This window comes from Aphelocoma coerulescens, chromosome 3, assembly GCF_041296385.1.
Source record: "Aphelocoma coerulescens isolate FSJ_1873_10779 chromosome 3, UR_Acoe_1.0, whole genome shotgun sequence".
In the NCBI taxonomy this organism is placed as follows: Eukaryota; Metazoa; Chordata; class Aves; order Passeriformes; family Corvidae; genus Aphelocoma; species Aphelocoma coerulescens.
Window position 1 is genome coordinate 121,947,998 of NC_091016.1, and position 18,590 is coordinate 121,966,587.

At 41.4% G+C, this 18,590-nt stretch overlaps 1 protein-coding gene across 11 annotated transcripts in view; it reads right to left on the reverse strand.

Moving 5' to 3' along the window:
* Positions 1-18,590, reverse strand: part of PKHD1 (PKHD1 ciliary IPT domain containing fibrocystin/polyductin) — a 252,139-nt gene that overhangs the window by 64,861 nt on the left and 168,688 nt on the right. The window contains exon 60 of one of the 11 annotated variants that reach the window (XM_069011807.1): positions 642-685. The exons of 9 other annotated variants lie outside the window; for them this stretch is intronic. In XM_069011807.1, coding sequence (XP_068867908.1) covers positions 672-685 — 14 coding nt within the window. In that variant the 3' untranslated portion in view covers positions 642-671. Of the gene's footprint in view, positions 1-641; positions 686-16,441; positions 16,617-18,590 lie in introns of those variants that run through there. One more of the 11 variants, XM_069011808.1, reaches the window with a different exon arrangement.

Sequence of the window (18,590 nt, forward strand, 5' to 3'; positions counted from 1 at the left end):
TCAGAGAACATCCCCATTGACCACGTGGGAAATAGTCTCCATGCAATTCTTTCTTCTAGGTCTGGCTTTTTATCTAGTTTATACCATTGTATGTTTTGACATGAGTGTCTGAGCCTGAGCTTGTCTCCTTCAGCTGAGAGAAATCAACAACTTGTGTGGGACATTTATGCATCTTAGACACAAGTTTTAGGGAGAAAGAAATTATTTCAGCTAGGCAAGATGAATCTTTTGAGTTTAACTTGAATGTCTCTTTGGAAAAGCAAGTTAATCTAACCCTGTCCATGACATTCAGGATACATCTACACCTCCTTGGCACACTGCAAGGTCTCCCACAAGACCTGACCCACAGCCCACAGCAGCAATAAATCAGGAAGTATAGGTCCTAGAAATAAAGAAAAAAACAGTTTTCTCGGAGCACATGTAATTCTCTGAGCCTCAGTTTGCTTGACAGTTTTGCAGACCATGAAGGACCTGTGGACCTGTTGTCCGTGGGTGACCTCAGGTGTTTCTACACTGCCATCATCTACCTGTGTGGTTTCTGTGGGGTGAAAGGTGGATGTATCTGGGAGCTCACTGAGCCGAGTTTCTCCACAAACCCTTCTTTGAGAGTTGTGTCAACACAGACATTGAGATCAGAGGTGCAGGATTTCGTTCTCTGACTTAGAGATTCTTTATGACCACACTGCTGAAAAATAAAATACAAGGGAAAAACACTTCTCAAATTCCATTGGATAACATTGGCAAGGAATGGCACGTCAGTGTTATACCCACATATAGCTCACGTAGAGCAAAAAAACCTCAGAATGGCTTAAAAAATGCTTTTCCATGTCCCATTAAATCGCTGTGGCTTAAAGTATTGAAGGTTGGTTTTGAAACTTCTCTCGATGAAATCTAAGATTTTATCTCAGTGAAAACACTCCCATCTTGCTAAACAAACATGATGTGATCAGCAGTGGACCTCAGAAAATCCTCTCACATCTCATTATCCCACAGTTTAGATTAGGGCCTTTATAGCTTGACTTCCTAATTCAACCACAGGATCAGCTCTGCTCCTCTCTGCCTCAGTGCTGATATATTATTTCTGTAACATGAAGAGCAGAGCAAAGGAATAGAACATGTTCTTGTGGCAACAAGTTAATTTTGGCTTAACCTTCCAGTGCTTGCCATTGTAGCCATTAACACTCTGATTGTTTAAATAGCAACACCAATAAGAAATAAACCTTTACTCAAGCAAAAAGCCTCCTGAAGGTGCTGGCTGCATCATTTCCTGCAACACGAAGGGTTCCCCTGTCATTCCTGTTGGCAAGATGCCCTTTCCATGCAAAGATGGACAATGTTGGTCCTATTTACCATGAAACACCTGTGCTAGGTCATCTGAAATTGAATTATAAGGACTTTCTCCCCGAGAGCAAGGGAGGATGGAGAGGAAAGCCCTGTGTTGGTTTGAAATTTTTCTCTTTTTATTCCCTTCCCCCCCAAACTGTAGCCTAAGCCTCTCAAAGACACAGGAAAAAAAGACACTTTGCTTTTTGAAAGACCTTCAGCACATCTGAATCCCACTGCAGCAATATTATTTCCCTAAGCAGCTCCCAAACTGTGAATATAAAAGGATACAAATTCAACACCCTCAAAATAAGAAGAATAAGATAATAACCCTGGACAATGAGAAAATTGCACAAGTTCACTTTCCATGTCAGTATGCATTTCCCTTTAAGAATTTCCATTTCCCTTTAAGCAATTCTATTATTCACACACAGCATTTCTAATCATTCTTTCAAGTGTTTCTATGTAACTTATCAGGGTTTAATGAATGCCAGAATAAGCACTAGAGGGAAAATCCACATAACTGGACACTAACCCAAAGGTTTTAACAAGACCTCTACATTTTTCTCTTTTTAATATAATCTTTATTCAAGCACTTGCTGCTTTGATCAGAAATATGGCTTTTTTATTGGTATTATTATTGACATTTTCCCACCCACCCTCTTGCCTAAACCACCATCCCATAACCTGTGAGCCTTCCAGGGTTGTAGTGAAGAGTTATTAGTTACAAAGAGCTTCTTTGAAAACAACATCTACATAAAATCAGTCAAAGTTAACAAACAAACGTCTATACTGATTTCTACTGAATTTGGACCCACAGTCACTTTGCCAAGAACAGTAAAAAAACCCAGAAAAATCCAAAACCTGAATATGTTAGAGAACACAAGTCACTTGCTCAGTCTGCAATAATGCATGGAGGTACTTGCTATCAATAAGAATTCCTAAGGATCACTTCATGCCCAGAAGTTGTCAGTCACAAATTTTGGGACACTTTGCCACTGGAGGTTTGAATGGATAAAAGAGTGGGTGAGACAGGATACATAAGCAAATAGTACAGGAATTTGTTTTACTTTCAGGTCAAACCAACCTGAATTAATAGCTGCTTTGGAAAACAGGGGCATGAGAAAAGCAGTCAGCCTATAAATGGTGATTATTCTGCCCAAAGCAACCACTGCCTCCAGCATTACACTAAAAACCTGCTAAAATTTGAATTGGCTTTTTTAAGCCCTATCTGGAGTTCTGTAGGATTCCTGTTTGCAGGACACTGTTGTAGGCAGCCCTGCACTTATCCTTGAGCTCTGACTGCTTTGGGATTCTTTTCTCTGGAGTGCTCTACAGGCATACATGGAGTCAGAGCTTTTTCCAGAGAGCCTCAACCTTTCCAAGAGCAAGGGGTGGTTTTAGTTATGTGTGGTCACTGACTTTCATTGGGCTTCCTTCTTTCTTCAGACACAAATTTGAGTGGCTGAGGAAGTTTGTATCCTTGGGGTCTGGAGAGGGAAAGGAGAAAGCAGATTTCTCTCCCTGCACAAGGATGCAAAGCAGCCACCTGAATCTGATTGCACAGGCAGCTGGGCAGAATAATTTCTCTAAAGCTGATTAGTATGTCTTACTTTGTGGTTTCAAACACTAAGGAGAACATCACATAATTATCCTGCAATGAGAAAATTACTCCCAGTGGTTCTACGTACAGGTCTAATAGTATATAATAACTTTTAGATTCAGGGAAACCTTATAGTGGTCTTCCAGTACTAAAAGGGGAGTACAAGAAGGCTGGAGAGGGACTTTTTACAAGGGGCACATCATGACAGGACAAGAGGGAATGGCCTTAAGCTGAAGGAGGATAGATTTAGATTAGGTGTTAGGAAGAAATTCTTCCCTGTGAGGGTGGTGAGGCCCTGGCACAGGCTGACACAGAGAAGCTGTGGCTGCCCCATCCTTGGAAGAGTCCAAGGTCAGGTTGGATGGGGCTTGGAACAACCTAGGATAGTGGAAGGCATCCCTGCCCATGGCAGGAGGTTGGAAACTGGATGATCTTTAAGGTCCCTTCTAACCCAAATCATTCCATAATTCTATGGTTCAAAGAACTGGAAAGGCCCTCAGCAAGTGGCACAGCCTATTTGTCCACCCCACAGCAAGGACAGGTCAACCCAGCTTCATTCCTGACAAGTCCTACTGTTGCTTTATCTCTTAGCTCCCTCTCCAGAGATAAAAAGGAGGCAGTTGTGTCCATCTCCTAATGCACAGAGACCAGAGTAAGCCCACCCCTGCTCCAATGTGAGCTGTGCTTTTAATTGTGGTTACTCCTCAGAGCGAGACATGGATAGAAAATTTAAATAATTTATTACAAGGTGCATCAAGAGGTCCAAGAAGATCTAAGGATTCTTGCAGCGGTTAGGGAAATTTTTGCCAAGTATTTTCTTCACTGAATATTTATCCAACAGAGCTGCATCTTCTATTTCTTTCATATTTATTTTTGGTACAATTTTGAAGCCATTTGGTGCTGTTGATGAGCTAATTCTATAATTTCATTCACTGAAATGATGGTCAGGCAATGGAACAGACTTCCCAGGGACTGGGGGAATCACCAGCCTTGGAAGTTCTCAGTGTTAAGAACATTGTTTATCGGTGGATGGCAGTGCTGGTTGGACTCAATGACCTTAGAGGACTTTTCCAGCCTAAAGGATTCTGTGATTCTGTCAGTCCCACAGAGGAGAATAAAATATTGCTCTTGCAATATGGAGCTTATAGGGATGAACTTAATTTTCAGTCCAGTAACTGTTGCATCCTGGTGAGCATGGGAAGCAAACAATGAGACAGGCTTAGCCTGATTTTGAAATGTGCTTATTAATTTCAGAAAAACCACCACAGGAACAAAGTTTATTAGTGAGTAGGAGGATGTTTCAGGAACAGAGCCCAGCTGAAAATAATCAGCTCCCTTTAATTAATTGCATACAGTTTTATTGCATAACTGATGGTTTTAGGCCTTGGCCAATTAGCTTGTCAAACACAGAAGTTAAAATCTATATTGGTCTCTTAAGAAAGATCTATGCCAAAGTTTTAATTCAAGCTGCCTTATCCAAGCAACCAGAAAATAGGGCCTTTTGAAACTAGAATGATTGGGCAGTTACCCAGATTTAGAAAAAAGAATAGAAAGGACGAAGGCAAGAAAAAAAGCAAGGACACAGAAGTCCAATATATTCCTCAGGTCCATGACTTCCATTGTGGGGCAAATTGCAGTTGCAAGGTTACCTTGTCTTGATAAATTATTTTCTAAGAGAAGTTGAGGTGCTGTTGTCAATTTAGCATGCCTATAACAGAGAAGAAAAAAAGAAAAAAACTCCACCCCTTTTCATTGAAAAGTTCTCCGAAAGCATTTTATGATGCTGTGGTAGCTGCCTCACTGGTTCTGTGTCTCTTTTCCCAGCAACTGCAGAATGCAGAATGATTTTCTAATCATATCTATTCAGAAATATATTTATATTTATCATGTTTATATATTTGTATATTGAAATGAATATAATTTTTACATATTAAGTTAATAAACATGTTCTTGGCATATCTAAAACTGAGTATTCAACATAACTATCCCAGATGAAAATATTTATTTTCCAGTTTCTTACACACAATGCCAGTTAATAACTTTTTTTTTCCAAAGCACTGATCTGTTTCTTCAAAAATTCACTAGGAAATGAATATGTTCTTTTCAACTAATTATTTTAACTAAGCATTATATTATACTCATGCTACATATCCTGAGAACCCCATGGTGCACATAGTGCCAACCACATGGGCTTTGAACTTTGGTAGAGTGATGACATCCATGTCAAAGCTATGCTTTACAAATGGAGATTTTGCATATTTTGCCTCAGTAATTATCTTGTGAAATGCAGCTTTTGTGTGTAGCAACCTCTTGGCCCAAGCTTTCAACGTTTGCATCTTCACTCACTAAAATGCTCTATTAAGTCATTGTCCTGAGTGCACTGTGGTTGAAACTGCAATGGATGGTTGTGCACTTCCTGCTGATTTTTGGTGTGCATGTCATAGAATCATAGAATCCTGGAATGCTTTGGGTTGGAAGGGACCTTAAAGATCATCCTGTTCCAGCTCCTGCCATGGGCAGGGACACCTTCCAATATCCCAGGTTGCTCCAAGCCCCATCCAACCTGGCCTTGGACACTTCCAGGGATCCAGGGGCAGCCACAGCTTCTCTGGGCACCCTGTGCCAGGGCCTCACTACTCCCAAGGTTTAAGAATATCACCTGAGACCACCTACACCAGGGCCCTGTGCAACCTGACCTTGAATGTTTCCAGTGATGAAGCAGCCACCACCTCTCTGGACAGCCCATGCCAGTGTGTCACCACTCTCATTGCAAAAACTTCTCCCTTATATCAAACCTAAGTCAACCACCTTCTGGTTTAAAACCATCAACCCTTGTCCTATTGCAAGAAGACCTGCTAAAGTGTCCATCCCAGTCTCTCTTAAAAGTTCCTTTTTAAGTACTGAGAGGCCAAAATAAGATCTCCCCATAGCCTTCTCTATTATACAAACATGTGTTACCACACAGCCCTGAACCATCTCCAGAGCAATTACATTTTGGGCCAAATGAGTCAAAACTGCTTGCTTGTTAGTGTGATCATGAAGTCTGTCAAAGCAGGCAAAGACTGTCAAAACTTAAAAGCACAAAGAAGAGAGCAAGGCAAGCTAAGGTCACACAGGCAAAATCTAAGTGCTTGCCTGCTTTAGTAATGCCACTGGAACACTGGTAATTACTAGTATGCAATTTTTCCCAGTGTTTTGTAAGGGACTGAAACTAGTTTGGAATCACACCATACCACCAGATGCTACATAGACACTTCTGTAGTTCCTGACACTGAAATGTCAAGAGTCATTACAAACTAATGAGTGGAGGGAAAAAAAAGAATTAACCTCATTTCACAGGGTAATCAAGTGACTTCCTTACTGTAAAGGTCGTGAGGCCCTGGCACAGGTTGCCCAGAGAAGCTGTGGCTGCCCCATCCTTGGAAGTGTCCAAGGCCAGGTTGGATGAGGCTTGGAGCAACCTGGGATAGAGGAAGGTGTCCCTGCCCATGGCAGGGGGTGGAAAGAGCTGGTCTTAAAAGTTCCTTCCAACCCAAATAATTCTATGATTATATTCAATATCTGGGACCTCTCCTCAAAACTCAGTTGCTCAGACATCCTTAGCAGTCCTGTTCTTCAGTGTCACAGTGACACAACCCTCCTGGTTCAGAGCTGATTCATGTCCTGCCAGCCCAGACCACAGACAGACAAGTCAGAGTTTGCTTGGAAGACGCCATATCAACATGACCAAGGTGTGATGGCCCCCACAAGAACCAGTATTTCAGTTACACTTTCACATCCCTGACATCAAAGTACAGGGCGATAATTCCCCTCTTTGCTCATGGCTCTGTTACAGCACTGATCCAGCATGGAAAAATTAAAGATGCTTTATCTGAAACATCCACGAAGGAAATCCTGTGTCTCTGATGAACCTGACTTCCTCAATTTCCTGTTTGCTGCACAGCTGTCTGCATTGGATGGGTCTCAGGGACATTTTTTTGGACATATTTGCGTACCTCTATTGGAAGCCAGGTTCCTTGAGCTGGAACACAAGGGTCTATAATCTTTTAAAAAAAAATTAAAAATCACAGTGAAAACAGAAAGAATGAAAAGAAAACAAACCAATAAAGAATCTATCCTGTCATAACATTTGAGGTTCTGGTATTTGCTGGCCTTGGAGTGGGTTCAAGATAAATGAAAGAAATGTGTATTTCATTAAATGCTAATATTTGGAAGATAAGAGGAAAAAATGATGAAATGCTCCCAAGAGCAGTTGTGAGGACAGTGCCTGTGTGTATATAAACACAAATGTTTGCATACACACAAACAGACCATTGTGATTCGCTCTGAATAAGAGCAGGGCTACATAGGAAGAATTAGACGGAAAGGAAAAAATACAACAGTTTTCCCAGGTCATTGCACTTTCTATGCATGACAAGGGATTTTGCACTTCTCATTCTCCATCTCTTTTCAGAATTGCAATTAAATACTTCCAATTTTTGTTTTTTTTTTTTTTTTTTACAAATGAAACTTGATCTTATAAATAATCACTGAGTCACATATAGGCACACAAAAAAAATCTCAATGCTACACAAGCTAAACTGTGCTGGGTGCTTTAATAATAGAGCTGGTAAATCAAAATCTAACCAGCTTTTTCTCAGTGGATGCCATACTTGCTGCTGGTTAAACTTGGAGGTCTCTGCTCCATTCCACCCCAGAGGAGTCTGTGTAATCCCTTGGCTCCTGCCCAATCCAGTCTGTAAAGTCAGGACACAACATGTTTGCCTCCTGGGGACACAGCCCTTGGGCAGCAACAAGGGTCACGAAGTGCCCAGAATTCTTTTGTTAATTAGCAGATGCAATGCAAGGGAACTAGAATGTGGGATTTGAGGCTCCAAATACTCAGGAAAGCATTTGATGTCTGTGCTTCAAACAATGCAGCAGAGCAGGAACTGAAATTTTCACAAGGGATAGACAAGGCTTAGATCTTTCAAAGAACATGAAAAAATAATGAATCTCAGCAGTTTATTTTCATAAATAGTTCTGGACACAGTTTTTCACAAAGACTGTGGATAGAAAATAATTCACTGGCCACAGAATTGTTTCCCTGATAACCTTCAACCTCTACTGCAAGCCCATAGGTTCTAGAGTTTAGAGATTTTTTTCTAACATACATCAAAAGAAAGCTTCATTTTGTTCATTGCAGCTGAACAGCATTTCAGAGCAAACTTTCAGACAAAATCTTTCCCCAGGCATAAATCTATCAGGGAAAAAGAAAGGCATCTACTGTAGCAAATAACATAAAAGTATAGAGTATAAAATAAAATTAAATATAAAAGTAGAAGAAAGTGAAAAGCAGGTAATGTGATGGAACGTTACAGTATGGGCTGTCAAACTGATTGCATGAAATCAGTGGTACTCTTGGATCAAGGGCATTGATCCATGGTAACCTCCTTGCAGGTGGGCAACACCTGCCAAAGAATTGATTAAAGGCCTTGGTCTAGGTTTCAGGTAAGGCCAAACGGCACCAAGGAGGCAATTGGGTTACTGCTTGGGAAGGTTGTGGAGGTTTGGCTTTGGAAAAGACCTCTGAGATCAAGTGCAACTCTGTAACGCCACAAAGTCCCCCTAGACCGCGTCCCTCGGTGCCACGTCAGCGCGTCTTTCGATGCCACAGCAGAGGAGAATCAGGAGGTAAAGAAACCACTTCCATGCAAAGTGGAACTTTGTGTGCTTTACTACAGAGCTGTGGCTGGATTCCTGGGCATGAAGCAGTGTGCAAAAGTTTTTCCTTTAGTTGAGATACAAAACTGGAGTTTCTCTCCAGAGAACATTCCTTGGTAGCCAAGATACGGGTTCCAAAGGGATAACCAACTTTAGAGGGACAGAGAGGTTCACTCATAGAGTTTTTCTTCACAGACTGAAACTTTTTTCAACCTGTAAGAATCTACTACCTTGAGGACTTATCAGTTGACTACATTTATTTAAAATCAAAAATGTGTTTAAAAGGACTGGGAGGGAAACTATGTGCACATATATCTCCACATACACTGCACAATCACATAAACCTCATGCTTGAAGAAAGCCAGCCTAAAAAAAGAGACAGAAACCTGAGGTATAAACACCAATATATTGACTGTGTTTGCCAGATTTGCTGATACATTCTGCAAAACTCAGGAATGTGATCCACTGGGTGCCAATCCAGTAGATCTCTGTGGTGTTCATTCAGAAATGTGTCCCACACAAGATGCCCAACACCCTCTAAAATGGGTTAGAAAGCTGCTTTTCCATCCACAGGACTTGATCAGTCCCACAAAGAGAGGAAAAGAGGAAAAGAGAGAGCTATCCCTTGGTGTTTGTGCCGGCTTCTCTTTCAAATGGAAGTAATGGTGGTTTAATGGGGTATGAAAGGATGTTTTACTGGAAACAATGAGGAACAATTGTCTAGCTCACGTTTCATTTCACAGGTCATTATTGCATTAAGAAGTAAATCGACCAAGTCCGGTAAATAACAGTCTGTGTTTTGCCCAAAGCTTCAAACCAACAATCTTAGCAGTCACCAACTAATATCTTTGTCATTTTTAACCCTTGCAGGGATCTGCTGGGGGCTAAACAATTATAGTCTTCACCCACCCCTAGCAGGTAAGCATTATTCATTTTATTTCTCATCCCTTCTTCCTGCAAACCCCACGAGGCTGGTTTTTTTTTGAGTTGTTGTTTTGTTTATTAGCCAACCTAGCCAACTGTGTGTCTGGTGGCCTTGAAAAAGAACACATATTTTAGTGACTGCTGCAGGCGTCTTTAAACAGGCTGCTTCCTCTGCAAAATTAATTGTTGCAAAATGTGGTGCTTCCCCTGTGAAGCTCCACAAACTCCCACTCAGCAGTTTGGTTGGATTATAGATATGTCTCTAAGATCTAAGGGAAATAATATAGTTATGCTTGTAGGATGCGATTCACATTTCTTTTTTTTTCCTTTTTGTTTTTTCTTTTTTTTTTCAATTGCATAAACACAACCATCTTGCCTCCTTAAAAGTAACAGCCAGCAAGCCTGGAGAGGCTGTTCCATGTAGATACTGTCCTCGGCTCCATCACTGCCTCACTGGAGCAACTCACTTCTCCATTTCCCTCTGTTTTTCCTGACACATGCTGGTTTGATTATTAATATCAGCAGCTTCTGCAATAGCTGCATCAAAGGCAGCATGGGCAGCAGCACAAGGGAAGTGACCCTGCCCCTCTGCCCCACTCAGGTGAGACCCCAGCTGGAGAGCTGCCTCCAACCCTGGATTTCCAGCATGGGAAGGATATGGGCCTGTTGGAGCAAGTCCAGAGGAGGCACTGAGATGATCAGAGGGATGGAGCAGCTCTGCTGTGAGGAAACACTGGGACAATTGGGATTGTTCAGCCTGGAAAAGAAAAGGCTTTGGGATGACCTAATTGTGGCCTTCCAGTACCTGTAGGGAGTCAACAAGAAAGATGGAGAGAAAATATTGACAAGAGCATAGAGTGACAAGACAAGGGGGAATAGATTCAAATTGAAAGAGAGTAGGTTTAGATTGGGTATTAGGAGAAAATTCTTCCCAGCACAGGCTGCCCAGAGAAGCTGTGGCTGCCCCTGGATCCCTGGAAGTGTTCAAGGCCAGGTTGGACAGGGCTTGGAGCAACCTGGGATAGTGGAAGGTGTCCTGCCTATGGCAAGGGGTTAAAAATAGATGATTTTTAAGGCCCCTTCCAAACCAAACCGTTCTGTGATTCTCTGTGATTGTTCCAGAAGATGCTGGAAAAGTTTCTGGGTGGTATATTGTAGGAATAAAACCTAACAACTGACTCATACTTGTGGGCATCACCAAGGCAGGAATGATAAGTAAGAATGAAACAGTTCCTTGGGAGAATATGAAAGTTGTCTGAGCAACTGAGCTTTGAGGAGAGGTCCCAGATAAGGAATAGATTCATAGAATGGTTTGGGTTGGAAGGGACTTTAAAAATCAGCTCATTCCAACCCCTGCCATGGGCAGGGACACCTTCCACTAGACCAGGTTGCTCCCAGCCTCATCCAGCCTGGTCTTGAACATTTTCAGGGATGGTGCTTTCACAGCTTCTCTGGGCAACCTGTGCCAGTTTTTTTTCCCTGGTGCTGTAAACTCCACTCAGACCCTATACGTCATTTTCTGTGGGACTCACCTCTACCCTTACATGTTGTACAACCTTTCAAGCTTATTGGCATTCCACGAGAACAGGCAGGCTGTATGACAGGAACCAAGCACATGGGCTGGGAGACCACCTCTCTTTCTTACCCAGTGGTCACTCTTTGTCTTCATCAGAAGCATTTAGAAAGTCCTAATTACCAAATCTTTCTCACCTTTGCCCCGTAAATCAGTGAGACCCTAAAGATTCCTGAAGGCCATGGGCATCCTTTCAGAATTTTTAAAATAGATGAAGAAAAGGCCATTTGAACTTTTTTGGTGCATCCTCCACCCACTCAAGAAAAGATCAGCTCTGTTGTTACTATTGATAAGGATTCTACAACTCACTCAGGCAAGCTACACCCATGTTCCTCTGTCTTTATTTCAACAGTTCCTCCCAACACCTAAAATCACCCCGATGAAACTTCAGTCCATTATTTCTGATTGCACAGATTTTGGGAGCAATTTATTTCTCTCTGCTCCACAGCAGCCTTTCATATTTTTGAAGACCATTCCTAAGTCTCTTATCCACCTCTTCTCCTCAAGACTGAGCGACCCAACTTTTCCAGCCATTCTACAAATCTCCTCTTTTCCACATGCCTAATAATGTTTTTCACCTTTAACTGTCAGGCTCCTAAATAAATCCATGAGGGGTGTGTCCAACAGTTATTCAGGTTTCATGGACCACCAATGCTTTATGAATCACAATTTAAGAATCACTACACTGAAACAGAAGCCTCATTGTATCAACGATAACGTTATGCTTGGGTTGCAGACAACGTTTATATACAGAAAGGGAGAGAGGTGGGTTTCAAATCCATAACTAGAATCCTAAATGAAGGTGACATGGTGTTTTGGGGGCACTGAGACCCCAAGGAAGCAAACAGGCTCTCCGAGATTTCACCGACTCTAAAAATGGTGACATTTTTCTAAATAGCTCCTTAAATACAGGAGTTGAGTTTGGAAAATGAAAAACCTTCTCTTTTATTCTCAGGGATTAAGGCTAAAAGGAGAAGCCAAGAGTTTCTCATAGCAAGTGTAGGCACAAACTATTTGTTGGCACATCTTCAAAAAGGATTGCTATCCTAAGGGGCAAGGTTATCTCCCATTGTCAGGGACCTGACTTCATAATCAGTTTTTCCAAAATTCATTTGGATAATCATTCCTAATAGATATGTACACATATTTTACATTTTATGCAGCTGAATATCAGTGCATGATTGTTTGAAAGAACCTGAGGAATTTGGAAAAGAAGCAGAAAGGGTGGCACAAAAAGCTAAACTACATTTACAGCAACAAATGTGCAAAATGGTTGGGTTTGCCCAAGGTTTTCTTGGCCTCATCAGGAGAAAAGAATTTGATACCCTTATTTGATGGGAACAAGGAAATAAGGTTTGATAGGTTTATACAATTGTACATTTGCAGATATATAATGTATGTGTGTATATACATTGCTCTATGCTGATCACATGGAAAATGAATAATGTCATTCATCTCACACATCCCAGCTTCAGAATTAAGGAAAAAGCATCCCTGCAAAAGGAAAATAGCTGTTTTTTAGAGACTGAAATGCAGGTGAGTGTGAGGGAAAGCAATTTATAGTATTTCAAAATGGAGATGTGGCATGGCCACCTCAGCCCCAATGCTGACCTTGTTTGCTACATCCCCAACTCTTCTCACTTCCCCCACAGTTTTCCAAAAGAAATCATGCAGAGGAGTGGTTTTCCTTGTCAGAGCTGTCCCCTAAGGAAGTCTCGTGGTGCCATCCAGATCCCAGAATCACAGACTGGTTTGCATTGGAAGACTCTAAAAAGTTAATCCAGTTCCACCCCCTGCCATGGGCAGGGACACCTTCCACTATCCCAGGGTACTTCAAGCACCATCCAACCTGGCCTTGGACACTTCCAGGAATGGGGCAGCCACAGCTTCTCTGGGCAGCCTGTGCCAGGGCCTCCCCACCCTCCCAGGGAAGAATTCCTTCCATAACTCTAATCTAAACCTGCCCTCTGTCAGTTTAAAGCCATTCCTTGTTGTCTGTTCCTTTTCAGCCGGTGGATTCTCCACCCACAGAACTGTCCCTCACTCTGCTGTACTGCAGTTGGCAGAGCCAATTCTTTAATTCAGTGTGTTCAACCATCTCACCCCTGATGAGCCACCACACAGACATCAAAGATATAAAAAAAACTTAATTTCCCTTTAGATTACTTTAAACTTTGTTCTCCTATGAGCATTACAAAACTCATCCCAACTTTATTCTCTGCTTTGGTCTCTACTTAATTAAGGTCTGCTGAAATCTTTACCAGAGATGTGTTTTCAGGAAAATTAAGAATTACAAACATTTTCTGATCATATTAGGTTTGGTTTTTATAAAACAATAGCTTGGTAAGAGCTCTTTTAATGTCTTCCATTGCTATTTCCAACCCATTTTGCATGGGCCATTTATTGCAGAAAAAAGCAAATTTCTATTTGTAAGCAGCAACAACAAAAAAATCTGTAGAGGAAAACAATGCTGATATTGCATTGTATCATTCCTTGCAAATCTACCAAACCTGCATTCTCTTCTCAGACATCTTTAATTACTGAATATGATTATGCATAGCTAGTGTGACTAGTCATAGTCCTTGGAATATTAAATATTTATGGTGCAACATTTTCACCCAGCTTTAGTCCTAACTTATACTGCTAGCCTGTGTCTCAAAATTCTACACTTCCCCAACTACTATTTGAGATTTTTATTCAATAATTAAAATTACCAGAAGAAGGAAAATTGTACAAAAATCTTCAATCAATATCCCGAGTTATTTTGGACTGTTTTTACCTAGATCTGAAATTTTATCATATTTCTGATGAAACCAGCAAACTTCTGCATATTCATTTATGACTTTTAACTTCAGTGTTATATTTCAAAGGGTTTTTGACAAGAGTTTTTGATAAAATTGAGTGTTAAATGTCTGCATAACTTGCTTCAGACAAGCATTTACATATTAAACACTTTCCTCTTTGTGATTTAGAAAATGTACTGATTACCTCTAGAGAGCAGGCAAGACTACTGAGCAATTTCACAGCTTTAGATTTGTCTAGATTGAAAATGACATGGGAAAACATAATCTCAATGATTTGCTGGTCAGATAAAAAGTTCAGTTGTCCACAACAACTGGTCCTCTGACCAACAGATTCACACTAGAGCTGAGTCAATTAAAAACAAAATTCTCTGGGATTTTTTAAGGAATAACTGGGAAAAAAAACCATAACACAACTAATTTTGTTTGTTTATTTGTTTATAACTGTAGTTGTTCCATTCTTGGAAGTGTCCAAGGCCAGGTTAGATAGAGCTTGGAGCAACATGGGATGGGGGAAGGTGTCCCTGCCCATGGCTGGGTGTTGGAAATGGATGATCTTTAAGGCCCCTTCCAATCCAAACCATTCTGTGATTCTATGGTTTACTGGAACAACCTCTCCATGGACATGGTAGAGTCTCCATCACATCGTCATTTTGAGGTTTTCAAAATGCAGTTGTACAGGGTGCTAGATAGTGCTCCTTTCCCACAAAAGGGTGGACCATATGAGCTTCTGAGTCCACTTCCAATCTGGTCTGCTTTATGATTCTATGATTTTTCAGTCCAAATTGTTTTAAATAACAACTAGAATGTATCTGTCAGCAGGAAGAAAACATACGTCTGCAGGCTCTAGACTAAAACTTGAAAGACTTGGTTTCATCTCTCCAATTCTGTGCATTACCCACCTAATGGGTCAATCTCTCTTTGCTCACTGGAGAGGACATTAGTGAACTCCAGTGGAAGATGTCCCTGCCCATGACAAGAGATGGAATGAGATGACCCTTAAGGTCCTTTCCTACCCAAACCATTCCAAATTCTATGGTTCTATGACAGTGCTGGAGACAACAGAAGTGGGGACAGCTGGATCTTCTACCAGTTTCAGGGCCTCAGCTACATTTCCACCAAGGGAAGACAACGAACTTCAATGTCTCTAGGAGTCATCACAGACTTCACATGTGAGGAACTGTGATAACAGAGTCCTATGAACACTGCAATAAGTGTTAAAGGCTGAGCCTTAACTGCACAAGGATGGTTGTATCAGCTGCCCTTCGTGGAGCTGGGGTTTTAACCTGGACAGAGGAATCAGTTGAATACACAAACTGTTCACTTATCCTTAATTCCTCAGCAAGATACTCCTGTTTATAGCTAATTCCACTGTACAGCTTATGATTCTGGTATTTCCTGTATCATGGAACCATTTAGTGCTCCAGGCCTGGCCCCAAGCTCTTTTGCAAGAGGCTTGCTCTAGACATGAGTTTTAGGAGAAAAACATTTTGCCATCCAAAAAATGGCAGCTCAAAGAGATTTAAATAATTACAAATTCATGTTAAACTCATTAAATTGTTTTGGATAATTTGAAAAATAGTACTTTGAAAGTTCCTCATAAATTATTTAGGGAGGAGGGTGTTGGAAAACATTTAATTTTAAACTTTTTCAGCATTATATTTAAAAGACAAAAAAAAAAGATTAAAAAGGACTCTCATAATAAAAAGTAATTATGCTTTGTTGGACTCAAACCCACTTTGTTGTTATTCTTTTTTCTTGCAGTAGAAATAATAATAGCAACAAAAGTCTTGGATCTGTTCCCTCCTGTTTTGTTCTTTTTTTTCTGAATTCTGTGGTTTATCCAGAAAACTAAAACTTCATTTTGAAGTGAACGATTCTGCTTCTTCAGAAAGTCACAATAAAAAGCTTAGTCTATGACCAAAGAGTGAACTCAGCAGGTAAAAGTTTGGGAAAGCAAAGGGGAAAAAAAGTGGGTATAGAAATAATAATTTTCATAAATTCTATACCAGTTGCACCTTCAATAAAAGACATCATGTGAGTTCAAGAACATTAATATCATTCTGAGTGATCCCCTGTGGCCCAGTTATGGCTCTCACAGCCTCTTCCTTGTGATATTCCTTATTCTGATAAAACATCTCCATGGCTTTTACATCCCTGAAGTGTATCGAGTGTTTGTGTTTGCTCTCCACGGAGTAATCGGAGTATCTAGAAATGGGTAAGGGACAGTAATTTCAATCTGATTGGCCAAAGTGGAAGCTTGAAGTGAACATAAATATATATCTGTATCATAGAATCATAAAATCATATAGTGGCTTGGGTTGTATACCAGTTTGGCCAAATTTGGAAATATATCCTCTGAGAGAAGGCAGCCCTCCCCCACCAGGTTCGGGAAAAAATAAATTTTCCTCAAAGGAAAGTGAAAGAGATAAAAACTATTTATTTAACAAACACACGGGAAAAGGACAATAATGCTAAATAATAAAATCTCTCGCTGTGGAGAAAAAACCTGGGAAAGTGTTAGAGTCCTCCCTTTGGTCTCCTCAGAGCTGGGGCTTGGCCCAGGGCCGGGCCCTCTGTGCCCGGTGGAAAGTTCTCCTGATGTGCTCTGATATTGAAGCAGTCCAGTGGAAAAGGGAGAAAATCCAAAATTCCAGGGAAGGAAAAAAGTTCAACTCTCAGTCTCTCTCTGGAGAAAAAGAAACGGAACAACTGGCCAAAAGCTGACTGGGAAGCAGCCAGCCAGGTGCCTCCTCCCTCCCCTGCCGCAGCTGGAAAAAAAGTCACTATCTCTGTGTGACCTTGAACAAGTTGCAAACTGCTTTGAAAAAGTTTTGCTCAGTTTTTCCTTCCCCCTCTCAGGCTCAGTTTAAAGGCATAAAAAGGCACAAGAATTACTTTCTGGGCATAGGGCAGCGATATGGGATGCACATCATAAAGTCACCCCAAGGCAGGTTGGAATGGGCCTTAAAGATCATCCAGTTCCAGTGCCCCTTCCAAGCCATTCTATGATTTTATAATTGTGTGACAATACCACCATCTTCACTGGCCTTGAAGCACTGTCATGCCAAGGGGGAATTCGGCCCTACAGAATCATTAAGGCTGGAAAAGACGTCCAAGGTCATCAAGTCCAGACTGAATGGTTGCCACCTTGCCCACTAAACCGTATCACAAAGGGCCATATCTACTTGGTTTTCTTAATGCTTCCAGGGATGGTGGCTTCACTCCTGCCCTGGGAAGCCTGGTCCAATGCCTGACCACCCCTTCTAGGAAGAAATTTTTCATAATATCCAGCCTGAATCATCCCTGGTGCAACTTGAGGCTATGTCCTCTTGACCTATCACTAGTTTCCTGAGAGAAGAGGCAGATCCCTCTTTTCAGGGAGTTGTAGGGAGTCCCCCTGAGCCTTCTTTTCTCCAGACTAAGGAACCTCAGCTCCCTCAGCTGCTCCTCATAGGCCTTATATTCCAGACCCTTCCCCAGCTCCTTTCCCTTCAGGGGACACACTCCAGCCCCTCAATGTCTTTCTTGCAGTGAGGAGCTCAAAAATGAACACAGGGCTCGAGGTTTGGCCTCATCAGTGGCCAGAACAGGAGGATGATAAGTGCCCTGGTCCTGTTGGCAGAAGATCAGTGGGAGCAGGAAAGTTGAGATTTTTCCCTAGTTTGTCTATCCTGGGAGCCTGTATTGCACTGTGAAAAATACTCAATGCTACAAGTTTCCAGAAGGAGAAGGAGGAGGGAGAGAAGGGAAGAAGACAACCATGAATTCACCTTATCACCAAGCTCTGCCTTTTTCCAAATGTCAACCTCGAGACAAAAGGAACCTCAGGTCAGAACGAGAAATGCAGAGGAATTTAACACACATTTGTGAAGGGAAGGGGAAAAATACCCCTGTTCAGATTTGGGCAGCAAAAAGAAAACACATCAATTTCATGGTATCCTCAGAGGAAGGCAACATTTACCATATGCCGTTACCTCCATTACACAAGGAGATAAACCCTGTGGAGTGAAGGTTGCACCCTCAGCGCACTTTAGATTGTGGCGATTCCTCTTACACCTATGACTGTGTGCTAGGATGTGCTAAAAATGGTGGGAAGATGAATAAAATCCAGGTTTTGTATGCAAATATAGTCATTAATATGCAGGTGCTAAGTAGCAATAGTGCCAGAGCAATAGTGCTTGGATGTGATTCATAATTAGGGTGGTAAAGGTACACTAAAAATCAGTGTTTGCATCTAGACAACACATTAATCAACCCTGTAAGCAGCCAGCTAGAGAGGGATCCTTTGAGGAAAAACCTTACACATTGTGTTGAAAGATTAAAGTTCTTCATGTGTTTAATCAGTTTTAGAGTGTGAAGGAAAACAGGATTAATTACAGTCCCTCCCATCAGTCTCCCATACTGGCAGAGTCACAAACTATGCATCTCTACAGCAAAATGGCCACCATCAGCAGCAGGCACAGGGAACACTACTTGCAATTAAAGAGTTTATTTAGAATCAGAAAGATGAGTTTTAATCAGAAGGAGAATGGAGCCTTGCTGTGGGAGCCTTCAGAAAGTGGTTACTGAGAAGAATGGGCCTTTTTCTAACAGAGGGGTCATCAAACTTCTGGAGTGGGTTTTCAGCTTGGTTATCTCCTCTGTGGGATGTGGATGAAAA